Source organism: Physcomitrium patens, chromosome 10 (genome assembly GCF_059467195.1).
Source record: "Physcomitrium patens ecotype Gransden chromosome 10, ASM5946719v1, whole genome shotgun sequence".
Classification (NCBI taxonomy): domain Eukaryota; kingdom Viridiplantae; phylum Streptophyta; class Bryopsida; order Funariales; family Funariaceae; genus Physcomitrium; species Physcomitrium patens.
In genome coordinates this window covers 5033355-5056732 of record NC_143419.1, presented here as the reverse complement: position 1 = coordinate 5056732, position 23378 = coordinate 5033355, and the positions used below count along the sequence as shown (strand labels likewise).

General features: G+C 42.1%; 2 protein-coding genes across 6 annotated transcripts; both read left to right on the top strand.

Moving 5' to 3' along the window:
* The first annotated feature begins 535 nt into the window (after window positions 1–535).
* LOC112287667 (kinesin-like protein KIN-13B) lies at window positions 536–9987 on the top strand. 3 transcript variants are annotated; one of them, XM_073536816.2, is made up of 14 exons: window positions 667–774; window positions 1320–1470; window positions 1899–2063; window positions 3224–3466; window positions 3836–4033; window positions 4413–4520; window positions 4715–4792; window positions 4886–4967; window positions 5298–5460; window positions 5789–6094; window positions 6443–6661; window positions 7023–8451; window positions 8673–8738; window positions 9249–9987. In XM_073536816.2, the coding sequence occupies exons 3-14, from the start codon at window positions 1899–1901 to the stop codon at window positions 9435–9437; spliced, it is 3246 nt and encodes a 1081-aa protein (XP_073392917.1). In that variant the 5' UTR covers window positions 667–774; window positions 1320–1470; the 3' UTR covers window positions 9438–9987. The 3 variants fall into 3 exon arrangements, with proteins under 3 accessions (XP_024386692.1, XP_073392917.1, XP_024386690.1); XM_024530922.3 differs by having other exon boundaries at window positions 698–774; window positions 1320–1417; window positions 1891–2063; XM_024530924.3 differs by lacking the exons at window positions 1320–1470; window positions 1899–2063 and having other exon boundaries at window positions 536–774.
* Window positions 9988–11405: 1418 nt separating this feature from the next.
* LOC112287650 (sphingosine kinase 1) lies at window positions 11406–17182 on the top strand. 3 transcript variants are annotated; one of them, XM_090253531.1, is made up of 11 exons: window positions 11406–11568; window positions 12211–12726; window positions 13128–13250; window positions 13627–13727; window positions 13996–14068; window positions 14454–14540; window positions 14934–15011; window positions 15316–15386; window positions 15606–15893; window positions 16156–16278; window positions 16478–17182. In XM_090253531.1, exons 2-11 carry the CDS (start codon window positions 12420–12422, stop codon window positions 16670–16672), a joined length of 1446 nt encoding a protein of 481 aa, XP_090109657.1. In that variant the 5' UTR covers window positions 11406–11568; window positions 12211–12419; the 3' UTR covers window positions 16673–17182. The 3 variants fall into 3 exon arrangements, with proteins under 3 accessions (XP_090109657.1, XP_090109656.1, XP_024386645.1); XM_090253530.1 differs by lacking the exon at window positions 11406–11568 and adding an exon at window positions 11695–11993; XM_024530877.3 differs by lacking the exon at window positions 11406–11568 and adding an exon at window positions 11827–11993 and having other exon boundaries at window positions 12232–12726.
* Window positions 17183–23378: the final 6196 nt, after the last annotated feature.

Genomic DNA, 23378 nt, shown 5'->3' with positions numbered 1-23378 from the left:
CACTGTGAGATGTATAGAGGATTAGAGACCCCATTTATTTATGTACAGCAATGAGCCTGTTTAATTACATCTTTGAGGGTAAAGGAAAAAAAAAAAAAAAAAAAAAGGAAGAAAGAAAAGGTGATTTGTTGCTGTTTGTGTGAGGGGAGACGAATTATCTTTTCAGTGCTGCAAATCGAGTGATGTGTGACCACATGGAACTGACCTCTCAATCAGTTTTTGGAATGGAATGATATTCTCCCCCCCCCCCACTAAATCCGAGCCCCAGTTGTGGTAGATTCATTCGAGGCCTAATTGATGGAAATCCGGGGTTTGAATTTTGGCTGGGAATGGAGCGAGAGCGAAAATTCAAAAATCCAGAACGGCCAGCCGGCATCACGCCGAGGAAGCAAACCACGGTGCAAACGGCGCAGTTCACGCTCGGTATCATAGCGAGAGCCCTCGGCCCCGTTTCCCTGCCAGGGGTCCTCACGACCCGGCTGGCTTTGCGACCGCCCGGGCCACTCGGTTGGGGGGTATGAGGAGGAGGAGGAGGCTGGGCCGGGGCGAGCACCCGGCCGCGCGGCCATGATCGTCGTCGTCGTCGTCGTGTTCCGTCCCCCTTTCAATGGCGTGGCGTGGTGTGCTGCTGCCCCTGTGCTGCTGCTGCGGCCTCTTCTAGCTTCCTCCTTCCTCCCTCCTCCTCTTCGACACTCAGGGGCCTTCGTGATCGTCAAGACCACAGCATTTTTCCATCACTCCCCGCGCCCTGGTCTACGAATCTAACAATCGCAGGTGCCACTGCTTTGTTTCGCTCTCCTCGTGGTTAACAGCCTCCTGTTGTGATGCCGTTTTCCAGATTGTTTTTTTTTTCTTCTTCTTTTTCTGGAGATGTTTCGAGGCCTTTGATCTCTCTCTCTCTCTCTCTCTCTCTCTCTCTCTCTGTGTCTGTCTGTCTGTGTGTGTGTGTGTATGCGTGGTTGAGCGGAGTATGGATTGGAATGTGCTCTGGTTTGGTGTTCCTCCTCTGAGGCTTCCATCGTTGGTGTTCATGCGAGGATGTGCGTGCGGGGTTCCTTAGGAAAGCGTGGCAGTGCTATGTTGCATTTCCTCGTGTTAGGAGGTTTTTAGTGTTTTCCCTTCGATGTCATTTAAAAAAATTGAAGGTTCTCAGGGGGCGAATCTCGTAGCTTTTGGCATGGTTTCTTTTACCATTATTTTTTGTGTTTGTTTTCATTGGTGTGCTAGTTTGTGTGCCCTCGCTTCAGATTTGCTGGCTAGGACAGCGTGAGTCATTATGTCCGCTAGTCGTTGACATTGGCGTTGATCGGATTTTCTAGGTTTTCTGAACCTTGGAGTATCTGCTCTCTGGATTTGGTGGCTTCGAGTTTTCTCCAGCATTGCAATCTCGGACTTCGCTGTTCGAAGATCGGACTATGTAATTATCTTCAATCGGTCCTGTTCGCGAATTTGTGATTTCTCGAATTTCAGGTGTGACCTACACGTAGCGTTCATGAGGCTACTCGCAGTCGTCTTTCGGTTGGTGAGAGATCGTTGGGTGAAGTTGGACTGCCAGTTAAGATCCTGAGACTACGCGTCTTTCTACGTGTTCTAGAGAAATGGGGTTGGCACGTGAGCTATCTGTATCAACCGGGAGCATGGGGTCGTAGAATGTTGCACTGTCCATCCGTGTTATTGCCGGTTTCTCCATCCCTAGAATCTCGTTTCGCTCGATTTAGTGCAGACATCATAGGCTAACTTTAGTGCAGGATTGCATCGTCTCTTAGAAATGCCTGTAGGGTCGTGGAATCAGTGCAGGTAGAGTCAGTTACTACAATTAGCACTTGAGGGTTGGGATCCTGCATTGTGAGATTACTTATGTAGATCAAGCCAGTTTAACGAAAATCATAGGGGGTCAGATGGGACAGAATCGTAATCACAGTAGCAGCCACACTGTGGGAGTATCAGATGATAGAGATGCAGTGATGGCCCGCTGGTTACAGTCAGCTGGGCTCCAGCATTTGGCAGCTCCTTTGTCGGCGGCGGCCGTTGATCACCAGCTACTTCCCACTTTGCTTATGCAGGTGCCTTCCACATTCTCAATGCGTCAGTTCCTATTATGTCCTGTTGCTTTTCTACTTGTGAGGTGGCGAGGTAATGATTGGATACATTCCAGTTTTATTCCAGCCGTTGCGAACAACTGGCCAGGAACAGACCAGACCCAGGATTCTCTCGCTGCCCGATTGGAATTGAACCTCAGACATTGTGGCTACAGATTAGGTTTTCCATCTGGATCCCTTAAAATAAGCCGAAACAATCCATAGAGTGATGGTATTATTTCAAACTTCATGTGTCCCCCTGGTGATTGACCGTGTCGCTTCTGTCCACACCATAAAAGCCAGTTTTTTCACACAACTCTCGCGTGTGTTGTGATCGCACTGTTTACTGAATCGTCTGCGAGTCGCTTTTACCTGTTCAGTTTGTTTCAACTTAGGTTTCTCTCATAACTCTAGGCACAATCTACCAAATTTCTAGTTGGTGTCATGGCTAACTTTTCAAAGACTTCCAGAAAGCTGGCCGAGAGACATCCCGCGATATTTTGTAAGGTAGCAGAAGTGCAGTCCTTACATGTACAATAAGTGAAACGTATCTAAATTTATTCACGATCCGCAGTGGAATTGTTTCAGGGAGTTTAAATATCGAAACTCTTGAGATAGTTTCGGATTCATTGAATAGTTCATATGGCATTTTAACAGAGCACTTATCTCCTCCTGTGAAGCATTGCTTACTGTGCAGCTAACGTCATTGTTCTTTCACTCTTATGTCCTCGTATACCATCTTGGCAGTCTTAGCACGGCTTCCATATACCTGCAGCTTCTAGCAGTCATGATTTTTTCCACTTAATTCATAGTGTCCTGCGTAACTGTGCGAATTTATGTCATACGAAAGTCGTTTCGATCCGTTAAGTAATGGCTTTTGAGATTGTGGCATTGGCTTCTTGAGTAATACGTTAGCTGGATTATAATGTTGGTATATAAGGGTTTTACGAAGTGGGACTTTTTCTTATCGTTCCCCTAGGAATGTCGGTAAATATTGTAATGGATGACACGTTCAGTTTTCAATAGTCGTGGCCTGCTACTCCTTCAAGAAACGTGTGTGATGTAGTGTTCAATGTACATTGTAGTGCAATTATTGAATTGCTAGCCTTTCGATGTTAATTCTTTTAATTGAATATGTGAAGCAGGATTATGCCAGATATGGAGTACAATCGTTAGAAGACAAACAGAAGTTGTTCAGATTAATTAAGACAATTAACAGTGGCGAGAGTTCAATCTCCGAGCCCTCGACTCCCTGTATTCCTCCTGCTTATTCTCGTTCAGCGAGTCAAAGCGGGATGGAAGGTTTTATGTCCCCGGAGCTGAGGGGCGACTTCAATTCGGGAATATTAGATTTGCATTCCATCGATGACACAGAGTTTTTCCCTGAGGTACTTTTAGATCCTCTACTCCTCTTATTATTGTTTGTGTTGGTATATTGGCTGAATAGTTCACGGTGATGTTATGAATTCGCATCATCTGATATAAGCAGTCTAATGTGAAGTATTCATTTGTGTTTTTGTGTTGTTGTTTCAGTGGGTTATCTCTTGAGTCTTGTGTAGAGTTTGGCGAATACAAGTAATCACATTCAATGGATCGCTTTTCTTGTTGCTTGGGTTTCATAACCTAAGATGAATTTAATACATGTAGTGGCCTGCTGTTCTGAAATAGAAATTTTAAGCTTTTGCCATCTAGAAGGTTTTTCAAGTAATATACAGGTCCTGAAATCGGTGGGGGTTGTCTGACCTTGTTTATTGCAGATTACTATGCCAGACTCGTTTCAATCGTCACCGTCATTTGTTCCTGTTATTGAGAAAGGGTTTGAGTCTGATGTACTGTCGACCAGCTTTAAAGGCAGGATGCAAGGAGGACTGATGGGGAGTAGTCCACTGAGATCAGTATCGAATGAAAGAGACAAGACTGCGAATGGCAGTAGCCTTGCAAGAATCAGAGTTGTGGTAGGTTCTATGTAGTCATTGCGTAACTGAACATTGTAGATCATCGAGGAAGTCTTCTCTTTTCTCGATTTATTTTCATTGTTTAGTGTTTTTTAGAAACTAAGTTCTGTATGCTCTACTCTCTCTATAATCTTCAAACCTTAAGCCATCCAGAAAGTTAGCTTTGTAGAATCTGCTGCTTTTGGTCTGGATTAGATAAAGTGTAGCGTAATTCATTTCTGGTTTGAATTTATTTAGTGAACTTATGTGGACCAGTTTTCAAGCATCTATAGGCTAACAGTATGAACAGTGTGGTAAAGTAGTTTCAATTTAAGTTGTGATCTATCATCCAGGATGGTTTGTGCTCTTTGTTCAAGGCTGTTGGAATTTATGATCATAGGTCCGCAAACGGCCGTTAAATAAAAAGGAAATCTCGAGGAAGGAGGAAGACATCGTCACAATTAGCGATACGGACAGTTCTCTCACTGTGAACGAGCCAAAAGTGAAGGTCAGTACGTGCCGCTCCAATTCAATGTAATTTTTCTTTGGTTAGGGCTCAAACATGTCCGATTTGGTTTGAATGGAAGCGGCTTGAACAATTGTGGACATTAAAGAGTATTCTAATAGTGAAGTCAAAATTGACATAGTCTGCGTTTCCTATGATACGATAGATGACTTTACCGACCTTTGGTGATTTGACAGGTGGATCTTACTGCTTACACTGAGAGACATGAATTTGTTTTCGATGCTGTTTTGGATCAACAAGTCAGCAACGATGAGGTAACTATCGAACAGATCAAAAGATATGATTTTCTCTCGATTTCATGTAAAAGAAGAATTATTAGGTGTTGAGTCAATGCTTTTGTTGTGCAGGTGTATCGTTCCACTGTGGAACCCATAGTACCCACCATCTTTAATCGCACTAAGGCAACTTGCTTTGCTTATGGGCAAACAGGTGTTACATCAATCAAGTCTTATCTCATTCACTGCTTTGTATCAGTTCGTTATACCTGTTGAAAAGGCCATGCGGAGTGTTCTGACAGCATAGATCAATTCTAGTTTTGTGTTGTAGTGATTGTAGGCTGGGATGGAACATTGTGATGCGTTGTGGCATAGACTGCTTTATCCACTCACAAGGTTGCCTGTTGGATCTGAGAGCTCGGGTCATGTATGATTGTTTTGTATTATTACTTGCTTTTGAGCTGGAGAAATGTTGTTACGCTCTTCTTTGTAATTAATTACTCATTTATGTACCCACTTACCAATGCCAACTGGCGGTTGGTAGGAAGTGGAAAGACGTACACGATGCAGCCTTTGCCTCTAAGAGCTTGTGGAGACATTATGGCCATCATGCAGCAGCCGAATTACCGCAATCAGGGCTTCCAATTATGGCTGAGCTTCTTTGAGATATATGGTGGTAAACTTTATGATCTCCTCAATGAAAGGAGGTATGTGTGGACCCAGTTAATTGCATGTTGTTTAAAATGAGTTTCTTGTTTAGATTCTAAAGATTTCGCAAATTTAGGTGTTCTCTCTAAAGAATGAGGAATGAGCGTGTTCTAAAGGTCAATTTATGTTCTTAATTGTATCTTGCTTTCAGCACTAGCGGCCTTGCTGCAATATGATTTATGCTGGATAAATCACCATCATTTTTGGAATGTGTTCAACTCTGTGTCCATGGGAATAATGCTAACATGAACTATCTTTTCTGTTTCAGTACCTGATGATGGTTACCATACCTTGAAGAGTTACGTCAATCTTTGCATTTGTTCACAGGAAGCTTTGCATGCGCGAGGATGGCCGCCAACAAGTCTGCATTGTTGGTTTGAAGGAGTTCCGTGTATCAGATGTAGAGTTGGTCAAGGAATATATCGACAAAGGCAATCAATCCCGGAGCACTGGTTCCACTGGTGCTAATGAGGAGTCTTCTAGGTCTCACGCCATCTTACAGTTGGTTGTCAAAAAAGCTCAGGAAGGAAAGGAAGGAAAGGAAATCAGTCGAGTAGTTGGAAAAATTTCGTTCATCGATCTTGCTGGCAGTGAGCGTGGTGCTGATACCACTGATAATGACCGCCAGACAAGGTCAGCACTCGCAGCTTTTGTGGTACTGTATAGCTTTCTCTTGTCTTGCAGCTTCCTAGCAACTGTTCCACTTCAAATTTAGGGACTTGGGCAAAGGTGTTGCTTTTTGTTAGACCGTGGACGAGTAAAAGTATATGCTGTGTGGGGATACCCGGTCCGATTCATCAATCTTGTCAGGAAACATGTCGTTGCAAGTCGCAGTTCATTGAGCAATTGTCAGAATTATTGCATAGGATACTATCATGGAACTATGAACTATCTCTCAGGTGGGGTTAATGAGTATATGATCCATGGTTAGATTCTTAACTTGTATTAATTCGAAGGTGTTTTCCCGTCTTGGCGATGTAGAATGGAAGGCGCAGAGATCAATAAGAGCTTGCTGGCCTTGAAGGAGTGCATCAGAGCCCTTGACAATGAGCAAAATCATATTCCTTTTCGTGGAAGCAAGCTGACGGAGGTCCTTCGTGATTCATTCGTGGGTGATTCACGCACAGTAATGATCTCATGTATTTCCCCAAATGCAGGGTCTTGTGAGCATACACTGAACACGCTCAGATATGCGGATAGGTAAGCAAAATGAATATGATTTCTAGGTTCTAGTTGTTATTCTTGTTTTGATTGCAGAAGTTCTGTTCTACCATCAAAGGTTTCTCAATCCAAGTTTCCAGAATGCATTATTTTACTAGTATGTAACAAAGTTTCATAATTTGAAGATGCTCTACGTGTAAGGCCTTGTGGGCGCTGGGAGAATTCAAATTACTCACGGATTCATTACAGAAGTATTGCCTCAAGAGCTACTGAAGTAGAGAAATTTATAAGAGTGAAGAAGACTAATTCAAATGAAAATGATTCTAATCTTAGTTATAAGAATTCTGAAGACAACGTTTACCTTTAAAGTTCAAACGTACTGACACTATGGCTCTGCCAGGGTGAAAGGTCTGTCTAAGAACAACAACTCGAAGAGGGATGTTGGTTCAGCAACTTCGCTGCTAAGAGAATCTAACTCCTCTCCTCCTACTTTACTATCTGGAAATCAAGTTGCCCCGCAAGTTTCTGAATTGGGACAAGATGGTCGGGTATCAGAAAATGGTAGACGCCCACCCGTTGATGCTGGCCGATACTTGCAGCAGGGTGAGCGGGAGCTATCCAACCAATCAATAGAGTACAGTTACTCTGGCAGAGAGTTCGGTAAGGTAAACCCAGCTGGGAGTGACAGGGATAAACAAAATTACCCCGATATAAGTGATTTAAGTGTGAATGACGCCTATGGGGCCGACCAACTAGAAGTTGACCGGGCGCAGGAAGTTCGACGCAAAGTTGGCAAGGAAGAAAAGTTCGATCGTTCGCAAAATCGTGATGAGTTGTCTAGAGGTGATGGACTTTCCAGGCGCCAAGCTGATTACAGTCGTGATGAGCCATCGAAGCCCGATGGAAATTCCAGGCGGCAATTTGATTATATTCGTGATGAGCTATCGAAGCCCGAAGGAAATTCCAGGCGTCAATTTGATTATAGCCGTGATGAACCATCGAAGCCCGATGGAAATTCCAGGCGTCAATTTGAATTTAATCGTGACGAGACATCGAAACCTGATGGAAACTCCAAAAGGTATTATGACTACAATCGCGAGGAGCCTTCAAGGCCTGATGGAAGTTTGAGGCGTCAGCCTGATTCCAATGGAAATGAAGTGTTAAAGCCGGATGGAATCTCAAGACGTCCGTTCGAAAACAACAAGGAAGAAGCATCAAAGCCCGATGGAGTCTTAAGGCGCCAATATGAATACAATAAAGATGAAGGATCAAAGCCTGATGGGAGTTTAAGACGTCAATTTCAATATAATCGAGATGAGATGCCCAAGCCTGATAGTAATTCAAGACGGCAATTTGAGTATAGTCGGGATGAGATTTCAAAGCCGGATGGCAATTCTAGACGGCAATTTGAATACAATCGGGATGAAATATCAAAGCCTGATGGTAATTCAAGACGGCAATTTGAGTATAATCGGGATGAGATGTCAAAGCCTGATGGGAATTTAAGGCGTCAATTTGAGTATAACCGGGACGAGACATCACGGCCTGATGGGAACTTGAGGCGGCCAGTTGAATATAATCGGGATGAAACATCTAAGTCTGAAGGTAATTCTAGACGTCAAGTTGAGTATTCTAGGGATGAGGTACCAAAGCCTGATACAAATCCAAGGCGCTACTTTGAAAATTACCGGGATGACGTAATAAAATCTGATGGAAATTCCAAGCGCCATATGGACCAAACTCCAAATTCCCTCACCTACTCAAGGATAGAACCAGAAGTAAATCCTATACAGTACAACCGCGAAGGTTATATCAATGCCATCCTCGAGGTATGGGTTTTGTAACTCACCACCACCATTCCAGGCGTGAGTGATTGTCTAGTCATTTCTCACAAGCATCTAGTTTATTGAATATAGTCTTCAGGTTGAGGTATTGCAAGCATAGGGCCGAAGTAGCACACCATCGCTGCACCAACGCACTCTAAGTCTTGTATCTGCTGATAGTTCGTAACGTAGTGCACTAATGATGACGATGCCGCTGATTGACACAGGAAGAAGACGAGGTTATATCAGCCCATCGGAAGGAGGTGGAAGATACCATGGAGATAGTCCGTGAGGTATGACTCTCTCGCCTTTTGTAGGTCCTACCTTCGAAGTTTTGTTTTTACGATGTTTATCTTCTGCTGGTAAGATTGAAGGAATAGAGTTGAACTTGAATTTAAGTTGCAATGACATGAAAGAGATGAACCAGATCATAGTTCGACCTTCGCTAAGCCCCAGTTGACTTCAGTGGACGTCATATACCTCCAGGCCCCTTGTGGAGCTGATGAGTAGTAAGGTTTTCAGGCTGGGGTTGAGTGAATTTGTGGGGGATTGTTTTAGATCCACTGCTTTGTTTCCGTGTGTTGCGTTATGAGCGGACTTGGTTCCTCATTGAATGCTGTAGAAGGAAAGAGCTGTTTGCTATGATCTTGTTCTGAATCCCCAAGTGTTGTCGCTGCCCCTGTTCTCCTTAAGAAGACATGGGCTATATTTTTTTCTTTGTAAAACATGTAAATTCGTTCTTTAAGCTATCAAGAAATCTTGTTGTGAAAGGATTCTTATAGGTCAACTGCATGTGCATGCAGGAAATGAAGCTGCTTGCTGAAGTGGACCAACCTGGCAGCCGGATAGATCGATATGTGTCTCAATTAAACTATGTACTCTCTCGAAAAGCTGCTGGCATTGTCAATCTGCAAGCGAGATTGGCCAGATTCCAACGACATCTGAAAGAACAAGAAATTTTAAGTCGCTCTGGCGGGCTTCGGCAAATATAGCTCGTCAGTTGCCACTTTAGGAAGCCCACCTTGTCCTGGGTGGTCTGGTATACCCTTGGTTCTTTAGAACCCCAGTAAGAGTCTCAAAAGTACAGGTTGTGTGTGCCTGGTTTTTGCTGTCCCTCCCCAGAAGTTAGTCTTCCTCTGGAAGACGTCAGCATGTTCAGGCTTTGAAGTCGGCCTTCGAAGCAAGGCGTGGTGCTGGCACTTGTTTGTTGTGGGATGCAGCGAAAGTGATTGGAAGGTACTAAGGGCCTCAGTTAAGGCTGTCTTAAGGCTTCGGAGTGGTTATGTAGCCACTGCTCAGGCCACTATAGCATCTAATACCCCTGAAAGTGTTGGTTGAAGCTGCTCGCGACTGCATCAAGATTCTTACGTCCAGCCATGTAGTTTGTACTTGAAAGTAGCGAAAGTTTATGTGCATCCTTGTATCATACATTGAAACCTATGTGCTCATTTTTCCCTGGAGTTGTCCCGATTTCTCTTCGACAATTGTGTTCATTTGCGAGTCAATTACTGACTGGTAAATAAGCTATTTGTATTTGACATATACGACACCCGAGGCTGTTTCATGAAGTCTATATTCTATATCTTATGAAATGTGAGTTAAATCTATGGACCCAGTATGCTTATTATGTTGTTGAGTATAGTTTATCCAATTTGTAAATACAGAACCAAATATAGAACATTTTAGGGTTAAGGGTCCGCTCATATGTAACAACAATGAGAATCCTAGGTAGACCTGACGACGATTCGAATCCTTGTTGTGACATGCTGGGTTGGTGCTGGTCGATCTGGTCCTTGCTGTCTCGTCACCTTCCCAGCAGACTGCTGCCTCACCTCAACGGTCTTATTTCGAAGTAGTAAGAAAAATTGGAGCTTCACGTCCACAGGCCACTGCATCCTTCCCGCTAATTCGAAACATGGTGTCAATTATGTTTTAAATGTAATGAATCTCAACAGTTCATAGTCTAAGATTGCAGGAAAACTGATTCATTGTCTGGTAGAGGGGACATGTCGTAGTTAGTTAATTATTATGTATAATATACATATATACAAGAAATGCGCCGTCGTGACACGCACATCAAGGGTGCAAGCATGAAACAGTTGGGTGAGGCTCAGTGGTGAAGATAACGGAGTGTTAAGAGAGTACACAAATTATCGACGCGAATATGTGAACATCAGAGGGCAACAAGTGGCGCTCGACTATAGGTTGTACTCGGACATGAAGTTCAAACGGCAGAGCGCTCGCTTAGCATGAGAAAGGTACGGGGTCGATAAACCCCCATCTGCATAATTTTCACTGTAGCTTTATGTATTAATAACATTTTGGTATTTTTTTTTGCATCTTTCTAAATTTTATATGTTATTTAAAAAAATAATTATTGATAGTTATCACAGATTACCAAAAAAGAAAAAACATAAAATTTAAAACTAATTATATAATAATAAATTTAATTTTAATTTTGTAATTAAATCCAATCATATTTACATTTACATTTATAATAGTTAAAATATAGTGAATTTTTGATCACTAAATAATTTCACTAGTGTTCAAAAAATTGATTTCATAAGTCCCTTCTTAAGCTCCAACTTACCAGATTAAATTTGGAACTTCTAAGTTGATATTGCAAACTAAGTGAACCCTCACCGTATTTATCGCATATCATATTTAATCCCCTTCCCTTCTCATTATCCAACATACACCTTGTTACTGTAGCCTTAAAATCCTTCCCCTAAACCCTGGTCTCAACAACACACCACGATCGATCACATACGAAGTGGGGTGCGCCACATCGGATCGAACGCAGCGTGGAGTTTCCTCGCCACGTCGAATCATGGTACCACGTGGAATTCGACACGTAGGACCGAGGTGCCAGGTGGAACATGCCACGTCGGATGCGCGCGTGTGTTGGTGTCGTTCGGAGTGAGTTTCAATGCAGCGTTGGAGGGTTGGACTCGAGGCTTGTTTTTTTGTGGCGGAATCGTCCTAGGAGCAGGGTCGCGGGAAGAATCTGCTCCGGGGGACCTAAATCTGGCGCTTTCGACTGAAGCTCGCCTTGCATCACTTTTCACTTTTTGGATCCTTCTGATATACTTTCCATTTCCTCGCAATTCAATTCGATTTCAGGTGCGTGTCCACTGAAAGTCTTTCGAACGATATCCGAAAGAATTTCATGCTGTGAGGCCTTTCGGTCCATGCGCGCAACATGAAATTCGAAGAACTTTGAGAGAGTCAAGAGCTACGACAGGTTCGAGAGCTTGTTGGATGATTACTCTGCCATCGTAGCACGATTTCCTTCCCAGTCGTCGCTGCGATGCGTCGATCTCCATCCTCCTTTGAAATCCTTTCGTAGCATCGTGTCGTGTGCGCAATCGTCACTCTGATATCGCAAATTGTCAGTTTTGCTTTAGTTCTGATGGTCGCAACAGTAGAGGGTTTCTGTGAGTTGGGTGGACATCAACCCCATGCTCGCGAGGGTTTGATTTCTTGGTCAATGTTGTCAAGAAGGCGCGTCATTCGACCTTAGTCTCTGTTGTCGGTCGATCACGTAGGTAGGCTCGTGTTCTGGTCTGTCCCGTTTGCAGTATCTATGTTTACAGTGATTTGCTGTTTTGGGTCTCCTGATGTATTCACGGAATGTTTTGGTGTAGTTGTGCACTTAAGTCGAGTTTTATTAGCTCCTTTTTTGATCGTTCTGTTTGATTTGCCGGAATTGGGATAAATTTGTGGCTTGTAAGAGTGGGTTTTAAGAATATTTTAGTGTGGCAGGCTCACATGGTTGGGCTGCAGAGGGGAAACAATTTTGAGCAGGGGTACGTGGTGTATTAAGGCCGCGGGAAGCCGTGGTGGAGAGATTAGCGCATGTTGAGTTGAGTCGAGGACTGCGATGGATTGGGTATTTTTGCAGATGTTGGAGATATGAAAGATTTCTATCGGAGTGACAAGGACTAGTGTTGGGAGGTTTTGTGAATCAAGAGATGGAAGAAATTTTCAACGAGGAGGTAGTGTTAGATGGGAAGCGGGTGGTGGCTACACTACTCGCGTCGGGGTTGCTTCAGTGGCGCGGGGACAGGAATGGTCAGTTGTTCCTGTCCAATGACTTAATAGGGATCAGTAACTTTGGATCTAACATCCGTTTGCATACGTTTAAGTTGACGGGAAGCTCAACGATATGCGGGAAGGGTGTGCCCGGACGAAAGCGTAAAGATATGGTCATGGAGTTTAGCAACGAAGCGACTCTTAAACTTTGCTGCGATTCCATTCAGCGAATCCTTAATGAGTCTGGTACTGCCTCGTTCATTGCTTGTAACACTGCGTGTTGAAATTCTCCCTAATCCAGAACCCTACGCATACATTGTCTAAGAATCTGGTGACTTAGTTCCACTGGGTCCAGAAAGGAGTATTGTCACTAATTTGAGATTCTATGGAACAAGACTTCGTTGTCTCCTCGAGATTAAAGAAATGATGTGATACGAAGCAAGAACTTAGGGTATGTTCTCTAGCTTGTGGGAGTTGTGTAGAACCAGGTTAATTATGTGTAATGTATGACTCGATGTGAGAGACTGGTATAAGTTCTCGGGGAGCGATGTATCTATTACACCTGTATCACGAATGTGAGGAAAACTTATAGATTAACAAAGACATTGTGTGTGTATTATAAAGCGGTAATTGTTGGGTATTGGCAGGGCGACCAAAGAGGCTTCTTGTAATTGTTAATCCTTTTGGAGGACAAAAGGGTGCGAGGAGAGTCTATGCGTCAGTTGTGGAGCCTCTATTTAAGGCAGCAGGCATTACATACACAATGCGAGGTGTGATTCTCTTGTACAGCTTAACCTTGCTCAATGGTCTTAGAATGGCTGTCCAACGGTAACATTGCACAGGGTAAGTGTAGGACTTTGATACTACACTGAACACCAATTCAGTCAATGGTGTGTAGCTACTTGTTAATGGCTACGTACAAGAAGGTAATTCAACTTGAATTGATTGTCAGCTGAGACCAGGTGAGGCAAGTTGCCTTTCATCGAGACATGAAAGAGCTGCCTTGAGAATATACATCAATGTAAGCAGATCCTGACAAGTTAGGGTGGGCTAGACTACCCGTCATGCAAAACCAGAGAGATGTTGGTTATCATCTAATCAATAACTTGGGAGGAGTCCTGAAGTTGTCGTTCCATTGCTTAACAGAAACGCAGTTCCAACGTCATGCTCAAGAGATGGCAAAATCATTTGATCTCTCACAGTTCGATGGAGTAGTCTGCGTCAGCGGAGATGGAGTGCTGGTTGAGGTGTGCTTAGCTCTGACATTGAATATTTCGCTTGACCTGCTAGCAGAGTGTGTCATGTGTTTGTGTGTATACGTACATATATACTGCCCTTAACAAGTAAACAGCTGAGTAAGACATTTGATGGCGTCCCTAAGATTGTAGTGGCTCGTTCATGGATTACGATTATCCTTCTTTCAGTGTAACAAGAGTGCATGAATGTAAATTGGTTCCCTCCTTGACATAGCCGTCTACCTTCAAGTCATTCGTGTGGAACTGGTCTGAAGTGCAGGTTCTGAATGGTCTGTTGGAAAGATCTGATTGGGAGCGTGCTATCAAGATTCCACTTGGCATCATTCCTGCTGGTGCTTTGTCGCAAACATCTCCCTGTTTTGTTGTGTTTTAAGAATAAAATCTAGCAACCGCCTGGAGTCACTCTCCTTTGAAAGCTGGTGGAGATGCAGTGGATTTGACTTTTATAAAAGTTTCAACAGAAGAACTTTTCTAAAGGCAATTATGATTCTAAATCAAAGTGCTGCTAGGGCTAGGAAGTGCCTCTGTTCAACATATAGCCGGACGCTACTGCATCTCCACCAGGGGCATTAGCGTCCGGCTAGAGGTTGAGCATCTGAGCCCTTGGTTGAGTTCTGTTATGTGTGCTCGTCATTTTTTGTAATTCCTTGTGGCTTTGTTTTCCTTGAGTTCGTGTTTGAGTTCTTTTCTTTTATCAATGCCCTTCTTTGCAAGCAGGGACCAGCAACGGCATGGCGAAGTCACTGTTAAACCATGTAGGGGAGCCTTGTGATCCATCAAGTGCTACATTTCTTGTCATCCGAGGTAATGTATCATTATCATGTATTAATAGAATTAGTACAAAAGTTGAGTGATCTACAATCCATAGCGATGTGTAACTCGTCCTTGTATAGTACCTATGGATGGGATTTCTTTTATTCATCTCCACCCAATTCAATGGAACTGGTGCTCATGCGATATAATGCTCAGTATGTTCTACCCATCACCAGATATAAACCATGATTGGTCTACAAGCAATCTTTACATAGCAGTATTCATGTACATGCGTGTTCAGTCTCCATCGGAAGGGTTGTTCAGAGCTTAACCAATCTTCGGCTCTGACCACTACTCCTATATCTAATGGTTTTCTGAATTTATGTTTGCTTTTGACATATAAGTTAAGTTGGTTAATGACTGGGCGATCGAAGTGCATTGCAGGGCAGAAGCAGCGGCTTGATGTTGCTACCGCAAAACAAGGAAATGTCAAATTTCATAGCATCTTGATGATGGCTTGGGGTGCCTTTCTTAACCTGCTGGACATTTGTAACTACGTGGCAGTCATGTTTCTGAAAGGCTGAGCAAAGTTTTTTTTTTTTTTTTTTTTTTTTTTCCGCTTTTGTACTCACCTCCTTCCTTATCATGATACTCTTTGTGCAGCACATTGTTTGTAATGTCGAATCTCCGAGGCCTTCTTTTTGAACTTGTCATTAGAGTTTATTCTTCGTCATCGTACCTCGTGTGGGCATGATGCAGCAGCCTGACATTTATCTTTTTACCGCAATATGTAGTTGATAACCTCCTTCGACTGTGGCTGTGGCAGGACTTGTCGCAGATGTGGACTTCGAATCGGAAAGTTTGAGATGGATGGGTGCCTTGCGTATCGTCGTTTATGTCGGTGATTTCAGCATCTTGTTGTTCTGTTTAGCTTCTTACTGTCGCATCTTCTCCTTTCGAATGCGTTCAAAATTGTTTTTTCACACGCTTTTCTTCTAGAGCATTAATTCTTAGAAGTTAAAGCAACCGATCTTGACAAATTTGGCCTGATTCTGTCGTGATCTCAATCATTCTTTTAATCTTACACCAATGTTGCCCGTTGTTGGTTTGAGACAGTCGTTGATGAGAATCATCAATCTTCGAAAGTATGTCGGACGCATTTACTATATTCCAGCGCCAGGATATGAAGGCACAGGGACCCTGTTTGCTGGGGAGCTTGAAGAGGCTACCTTGCTGAATGTTGGTGAAGCTGATAGTGACAGAAGCTGGCGGAAAAATGGGTATTCCGGACCTTTACATACGAACTCTGCTCAATGGCGTGACATGGAGGGCCCCTTTATCAATGTTTGGCTTAACAACGTGCCATTTGTCGGCGAGACTGTTAACGCGGCCCCGCATGCCAAGGTACCCAGTCATTACCTTATCATCTCTTCTTTCGTCAAAGAGACTTTCATTACCTTCGATTGTCGTAGGATTTTTTATCTGCTAGCGTGGGAGGAACGTGTCCAGCTCTTCTTTTAATCAATGTTGTCATAAGTTCCTTAGTTTAGTCGCTTGTTAATTTAGATGTGATCATCCATTTCCTCGCTCATCTGCCGCAATATCTCACAGCTTGAGTTTTGGCAAAAGTCGAAGGAATTAATCCTGTTGTTACCAACGATTGCAGTTCTCAGATGGATATTTGGACCTTATTATCATGAAGGATTGTCCTAAGTGGGCGTTATTAAGTATACTACTTAAAATACAAACTGGGGAACACATCAAATCTAAATATGTGGAGTACATCAAGGTACCCATGATCTCACATGTAAATGTGCTTGCTTTGCTGATTTATCATTTCTATCATAGAAGTCATTCCGAGCTGCAATAGCAGTAATCATTTCTATGGAAAGTGAATTTTTTCGTATGAATATGAATTTGTTCCTTCTGTTGCACCTACCTTTTTCTCTTGGGAGTGATGGAGATTAACTTAACGATTGGTGCAACAGGTGAAGGCATTTCGACTCGACCCTGCTGGTCGCTATGGGAGTGATGTTCAAGGGGGTTACATCGACTTAGATGGTGAAGTCATTGCGCGAGGCAGAGATACAGTGGGTGATAGAAGCAGTGATCCCATGATTTATGGAACTCCAGTAGAGTTTTCAGTTCAACAAGGGCTGGCTACAATCTTTTGCCCTCCTTGATGATATCTTGTTTGGTGTTTGTGTGCGTTACTTGCCACAGATGTGGATGCTTGCATTCCTTGCAGTAAGGTTGGCTTGTGAGTTGTCGGCTCTTGATGTACGAAAGCAAGGCCTAAGACTTCGGCAAGCATGAGCAGTGTTCCTCAACGGAGGAGCACAAAAACTTCACAGCGAAGTTCATATATGCTGCTCTGAGGAGAATCCCTTGCCTTCAAGGCGAACCTTTCGGAACAACGGTAAATCTGTATCATGTTTTACAGAAGATAAGTTGGCAATTATATCTCTTAGGGTTGAAATTTATGCTATATTAGATGAAGGCTTTTTTTAGCTTTCCAACCAACAATGATTCCAAACTGCTGGTGGTTGTAGTCTCATCGAACAGAACATAAATTGAGTAAACTAAACATGGTCAACATGGTGGGAATTGCGAATTGTAACCACAGAAATTCCACTAGTAACTAGTCTTGTTAAATGAGATGAGAAAACAAACCGTACTTATTCTTTTCTGCATCACTTTTTGCCTATTTTTTTCACTTTTAGACTTGTCTTACTGTTCATTCTGGTAATTGTGCAGTAACCAATTTGATTGGGTCCAAAATGTGTGGGTTCATTGATTTATCGGTTGTTCCTACAGACAAGTGTCTTCTTCAGTGTTCCAGCTGGTGAGAAGAGTATGTAGTATTAAGTGTTTTATTTGTCATGTTTTGGAGCTCAGATGACTGTAGTCGAATTCTGTAATGTGAATGCTCTCCTCAGCAAAAAAATTACTATTGCTGAATTACATTCATATTCAAATTAGCTCCAACTGGTGCAATTTCTCAAAACGGTAGCTTTTTAATGCTTTGATAACAGAAATAACTATTCGATGGATTTTACATGAATTTAATGTACAAAAGATTCCATATGGCAAATGATGATGGTGTGTTTTGCATGCATAATATTCCATTGAGTTGTGTAAATTTTATGTGAATCACCAAATCAGGTAAGAGAATTTACACTCAAAACCGCTATTGTATTGATCTATAAAGATGTATTTTCTCAATAATGACAATATTCATTGAAATCTGAATTAATATTGAAGGCTTTAACATTACAACCATTTTCAAAAATTATGCTTATTACTTAAGTAAACGATAATTGTAAAGATTGTCTATTACCACCTACTCTTTACTTGAATTAAAATTTTGAGGATAAAAGATATAAAATTTTTTAAAAATTAGAATCAGAAGAGTTCACGATCAACAATTCACAAATTAACCAAGAACTGTGTTTCTGATGCACCTACACTTCTCATTAATCTGTAGAGCTAAACTGTATTCACAACTCCTTAAATACTGCCTCAATACCCGGAATTAGACTTAAATGGGACAGAAATGGATTCTTATATGTTGAAGGAAAGAACTCATTTAGTTGTTGCTAATGGTCAATAGAGTATATGAGTAATGAGGGATATCCTATAAGGTTAGTTGCTGGTCTATAGTGCCTTAGAATACAAGGAGAGGGCTGGTCCTAAGAGATATCTTATATGGGTTGTAACACATGGTACCTTGGTACTAGTATATAAGAAAAGGGTTGGCATGGGAAGAATTATCTCATACCACATTCTATTTGTGAAGTGCAACCTTGCTGGTCCTAACTTGCTTGTGTGGAGTTTGCTTTCTATGTTTCAATAGGTTATGGGCCCACACTCTCTTACCAAGTAAGTTGTTCTTGCATTATTTCTTTATTGCTTACTTTGGTGGTTGGGATCTTATGGTAGAGTGTTGCTAGTGTATTGTTGAAGTCATTGCTCCTGGATTTGTGAGTATATGAGTTTTGTGCAAGACCTTGATAGTGTCTTTGCTGAAGTAACACTAGTGTTTGAAAGTTTTATGAGATAGTGAGTCTTTTTGAGTGGAGTGACGTGAGGGAGACTTATGAGAGCCATAGAATTACTTTACAATTCATTCTCCACCATTTAGACGTGATTTGGACTCATAATTTACAAAAAGTTGCAAAACAGCGAATTCTGGGTTTGTGGTTCAGCGATCTTTGAGTAGTGATATCTTCTCCATTACAACTCCAAATCAAGAGTTTTTTGGACCTACGTGTAGCTTGAGATGGCATCTTTTGAGGGTGATAGCTTGAGAATGGTTGAAAAGTTCAAAGGTGACAACTTTCACCACTGGAAGGCCAAAATGGAGCTACTTTTGGCGTCATAGGATCTTTGGGAGATTGTATGTGAGGAGGAAGAGGCACCTGGGGTAGAGGCAAGCATCAAGGAGCATAAGGAGTTCAAAAGACGAGAAAAGAAGGCTTTTGGCATAATTGCCACCAATTTAGATGAGAGCAACTTTGCTCATGTCATTTCTTGCAAAGGGGCAGCAGAGGCATGGAAGACTCTTTGCAACGTCTATGAGAGTAGAAATCTCTCCAATGTACTATGGTCAAGGCAAAAATTCTTCACCGTGAAGATGGAAGAAGGTGAAGATCTCATGGCTCATGTGAATAAGGTAAAAGCACTTGCAAACCAACTTGCTGTTATTGACAAGCCTTTACCTGAAGAAGATGTTGTGATGACATTGCTCTCAAGCCTTCCGGACTCCTATTCCTCCCTCATTATGACATTGGAGTCAATTTCAAGAAAAGATCTTACTTTGGACTATGTCACGGCAAGACTAGCCCATGAAGTGACCAAAAGAAAGCAAAAGGAGTCTATTGGAGAGCAATCAGCACTATTCACGAGACCAAGTAAGGCAAGTACTTCCATTCAACGTAATCTTCCCAAAACTTCTTATATTTGTGGAAAACCAGGGCATTTTGCTAGGAATTGTTTCAAGGCAAAGAGAAGAGAAAGAGAGAATGCCAATAATGCTTTTCATGACCATGGAGGTGATGACTTTGCATTCATGGCAAAACAAACTTCTTCCATGCTTGATATGAGCAAATGGATCGTGGATTCTGGATGTACCAAACACATGACTCCATACAAGTGTTCATTTAACACTTATCAACCAATTCCAGCAACTAAGGTTTGGTTAGGTGATAATGGTATGGTACAAGCCATTGGAATGGGCACCATTGTAGTGGAAGTAGTGGTCAAGGGCATAAGTAAGAGGATCACACTCAAGGATGTGTTGCATGTGCCAAAGATGAAGAAGAACCTCCTTTCGGTGAGTAAACTTGTAAGTCATGGGTGCAAAGTGCAATTCAATATGAATGGATGTTTTGTGAGAACCATGGAAGGCAAAGAAGTAGCAAAAGGGATTAGAGATGGCAATCTCTATATTATCAATTGCAAGTGCATCAATGGAGTAGAGGTTGCTACTTTTGCTGAATTTCCATCAAATGAAGATAAAGTGGGCATTTGGCATCAAAGACTTGGACATTTGAATGCCAAAAGCATGAAGGAGCTTCAATCCATGGTAAGTGGCTTAGACCTTGGCCATTCTACTATGAATCTATCTTGTGAAGGTTGCATTCAAGGCAAACAACATAGGACACCATTTCCTAGTGGAATTGCAACAAGAGCAAATCAATTGCTGGAGCTTGTGCATTCGGATGTTTGTGGACCCATGAAAACACCATCTATGAGTGGAGCAAGATATTTTGTCACATTTATTGATGACTTTTCAAGGAAGGTATGGATTTATATCATCAAGGCCAAAAGTGAGTGTTTTGCTAAGTTTAAGGAGTGGAAAGCACTTGTGGAGAAGCAATGTGAGCACAAGATTAAGGTGCTGCGATCGGACAATGGAGGTGAGTATTTGTCCAAAGACTTTGATGAGTTATTGAAGCATGAAGGCATTGCAAGACAAACCTCCACTCCCTACACCCCACAACAAAATGGAGTTGCTGAAAGAGCAAATCGCACCATTGTGGAGATGGTAAGGAGTATGATTCATGCTCAAAAGCTTGGATATGAGTATTGGACGGAAGCTGTGATAAATGCCGTATATACAAGAAATAGGTGTCCCACAAGTGCACTTGAAGGAATGACTCCCGAAGAAGCTTGGACTGGTAAGAAACCTTATTTATCTCATATGAGGATTTTTGGATGCATTGCATATGCTAAAGTTCCAGATAGTATGAGAGGCAAACTTGATGCAAAGGGCACAAGATGTGCATTCCTTGGATATTGTGAAGGCACCAAGGCATATAGGCTCATGTGTTTAGACACCAAAAAGATCATCAAAAGTCGTGATGTAGAGTTCTTGGAGTATAAGAGTGCAAGTGAAAAGTGGGAGATGTGTCCAAGTGGGAGTAGTGGTGTGTTTGTGGACACATCTTCAATTTCAGCAAACAAACAAGAAGATGAAGAAGAACATTCTCAAAGTGAAGATGGAAATGAAGATATCATTGAAGAAGAGCCCAACTCTATAAAGACTTCAATTCCAGACAAGATACAACAAGGACAATGAAGAGAATGAAGATGAAGAATATCAACCAATGAATGAGAGAAGAAAGTGTATGAGCCATAGAAGGCAGCAAGAGGTGCATGAAGGCTCATCTTCTTTGCATGAAAGAAGATATCCAACACGTGAAAGAAGACCACAAGGTGAATGATGGAAGAACCACATCTTTCCACAAGTAAGTGAAGATCAGGCCAATGTTGCTCTTCTTGATGATCCATTGACTTTGTGTGATGCAATGAGGTGTGGTGATGCAATGAAGTGGGAGATTGTTATGCAAGAAGAGTACAAATCTCTTATGGACAATAAGACATGGGAGTTGACTCCACTTCCACCAAATCGTTCAGAAATTGGATGTAAGTGGGTGTTTAGAACCAAGAGAGATGCTATGGGCAATGTTGTGAGGTACAAAGCAAGATTGGTTGCCAAAGGCTACTCACAAGTTGCTGGAGTGGATTTTAATGAGACATTTGCTCCAGTGGCCAAATTCACTACCATTAGAACCATAGTAGCAATTGGAGCATCAATAGACTTGGAGATGCATCAAATGGATGTCAAGACAGCCTTCTTGAATGGAGAACTGGAAGAAGACATCTACATGGAGCAACCTCAAGGATTTATTGATCAAGACAAACCCAACCTTGTATGCAAGTTGAAGAAGTCATTGTATGGACTCAAGCAATCACCAAGAGCATGGTATCAACGCATTGACTCATTCTTTGTGAAGGAAGGTTTTATAAGAAGTGAAGCTGACCATTCTTTGTATGTGTTGCAAGCCAAGGACTTCTTGTTGGTTGTGATCCTCTATGTAGATGATTTAATCATCTTAAGCAACACCATAGTAAAATTAGATTGGTTGAAGAAGAAATTGGAGAAAGAGTTTGAAATGAGTGATTTGGGAGAGCTTCATTATTGTTTGGGTGTGGAATTTACAAGGAATAGAGTATCAAAGACCATCACATTGAGTCAAAGCAAGTACATTGAAGAAGTATTGAAACGATTCAACATGCAAGATTGCAAGCCCATTGGAACTCCTTTGGAAGCCAACTTGAAGTTGATGAAGCTCACGGATGAGGAATATGCTGAAGTTGAGCATCAAATGCAAGGCATACCATACAAGGCAGCAGTAGGCTCACTCATGTATGCAATGGTGGGTACAAGGATGGATCTTGCATTTGCAGTAAGTGTTGTAAGTCAACACATGGCAAAACCAGGTCCTATGCATTGGGCAACCATCAAAAGAATCATGAGGTACTTGAAAGGCTCTTTGAACCATAAACTATGTCTTGGAGGAAATAATATTGCATTACATGGATATTGTGATGCGGATTGGGCTGGAGATACAAATGATAGAAGATCAACAACGGGCTATGTATTCTTTGTTGGAATGGGAGCCATATCTTGGAATTGTAAGAGACAACCAACCATTGCAAGGTCTACAATGGAGGCGGAGTATATGGCAGCAAGTCATGGAGCAATGGAGGCAATTTGGTTGAGGTTGTTATTGGAAGACATTGGACTTGTGCAATTGGAAGCCACTCCATTGAGATGTGACAATCAAGGATGTTTGGCTTTTGCAAAGAATCCAAAGCATCATGCAAGAACCAAGCACATTGATATTCAACACCACTTTATAAGAGAGAAGATAGAGATGGGAGTTATTGATATGATGTATTGTGAAACCAAAGACATGTTGGCTGATTTGCTAACAAAAGCCTTGGTGAAAGAGAGACACAACATATTGAGTAAGGCATTAGGATTGATAGCTAATTGACCAATAGCAAAGTGGGAGTGTTGAAGGAAAGAACTCATTTAGTTGTTGCTAATGGTCAATAGAGTATATGAGTAATGAGGGATATCCTACAAGGTTAGTTGCTGGTCTATAGTGCCTTAGAATACAAGGAGAGGGCTGGTCCTAAGAGATATCCCATATGGGTTGTAACACATGGTACCTTGGTACTAGTATATAAGAAAAGGGTTGGCATGGGAAGAATTATCTCATACCACATTCTATTTGTGAAGTGCAACCTTGCTAGTCCTAACTTGCTTGTGTGGAGTTTGCTTTCTATGTTTCAATATTATATGCATTGTGATGAAGTAGGCTAATAAGGCCAAAAAGAGAAAAAAAAAGCTTTTTGACGACATAATTCCACCTAATATCATTCATCCTACACGTGTCAAGCAGACGTTTTTACAGCTGGACCCACGCGGATCCCTGTTGGCAGCCAAGCTGGCACTTCCATCCGGACACGTAGACATAAGATTCCGCAGTCGACAAAGACCCGCATCCAAAAGTCTCTCGAGCGTTGCGCAGC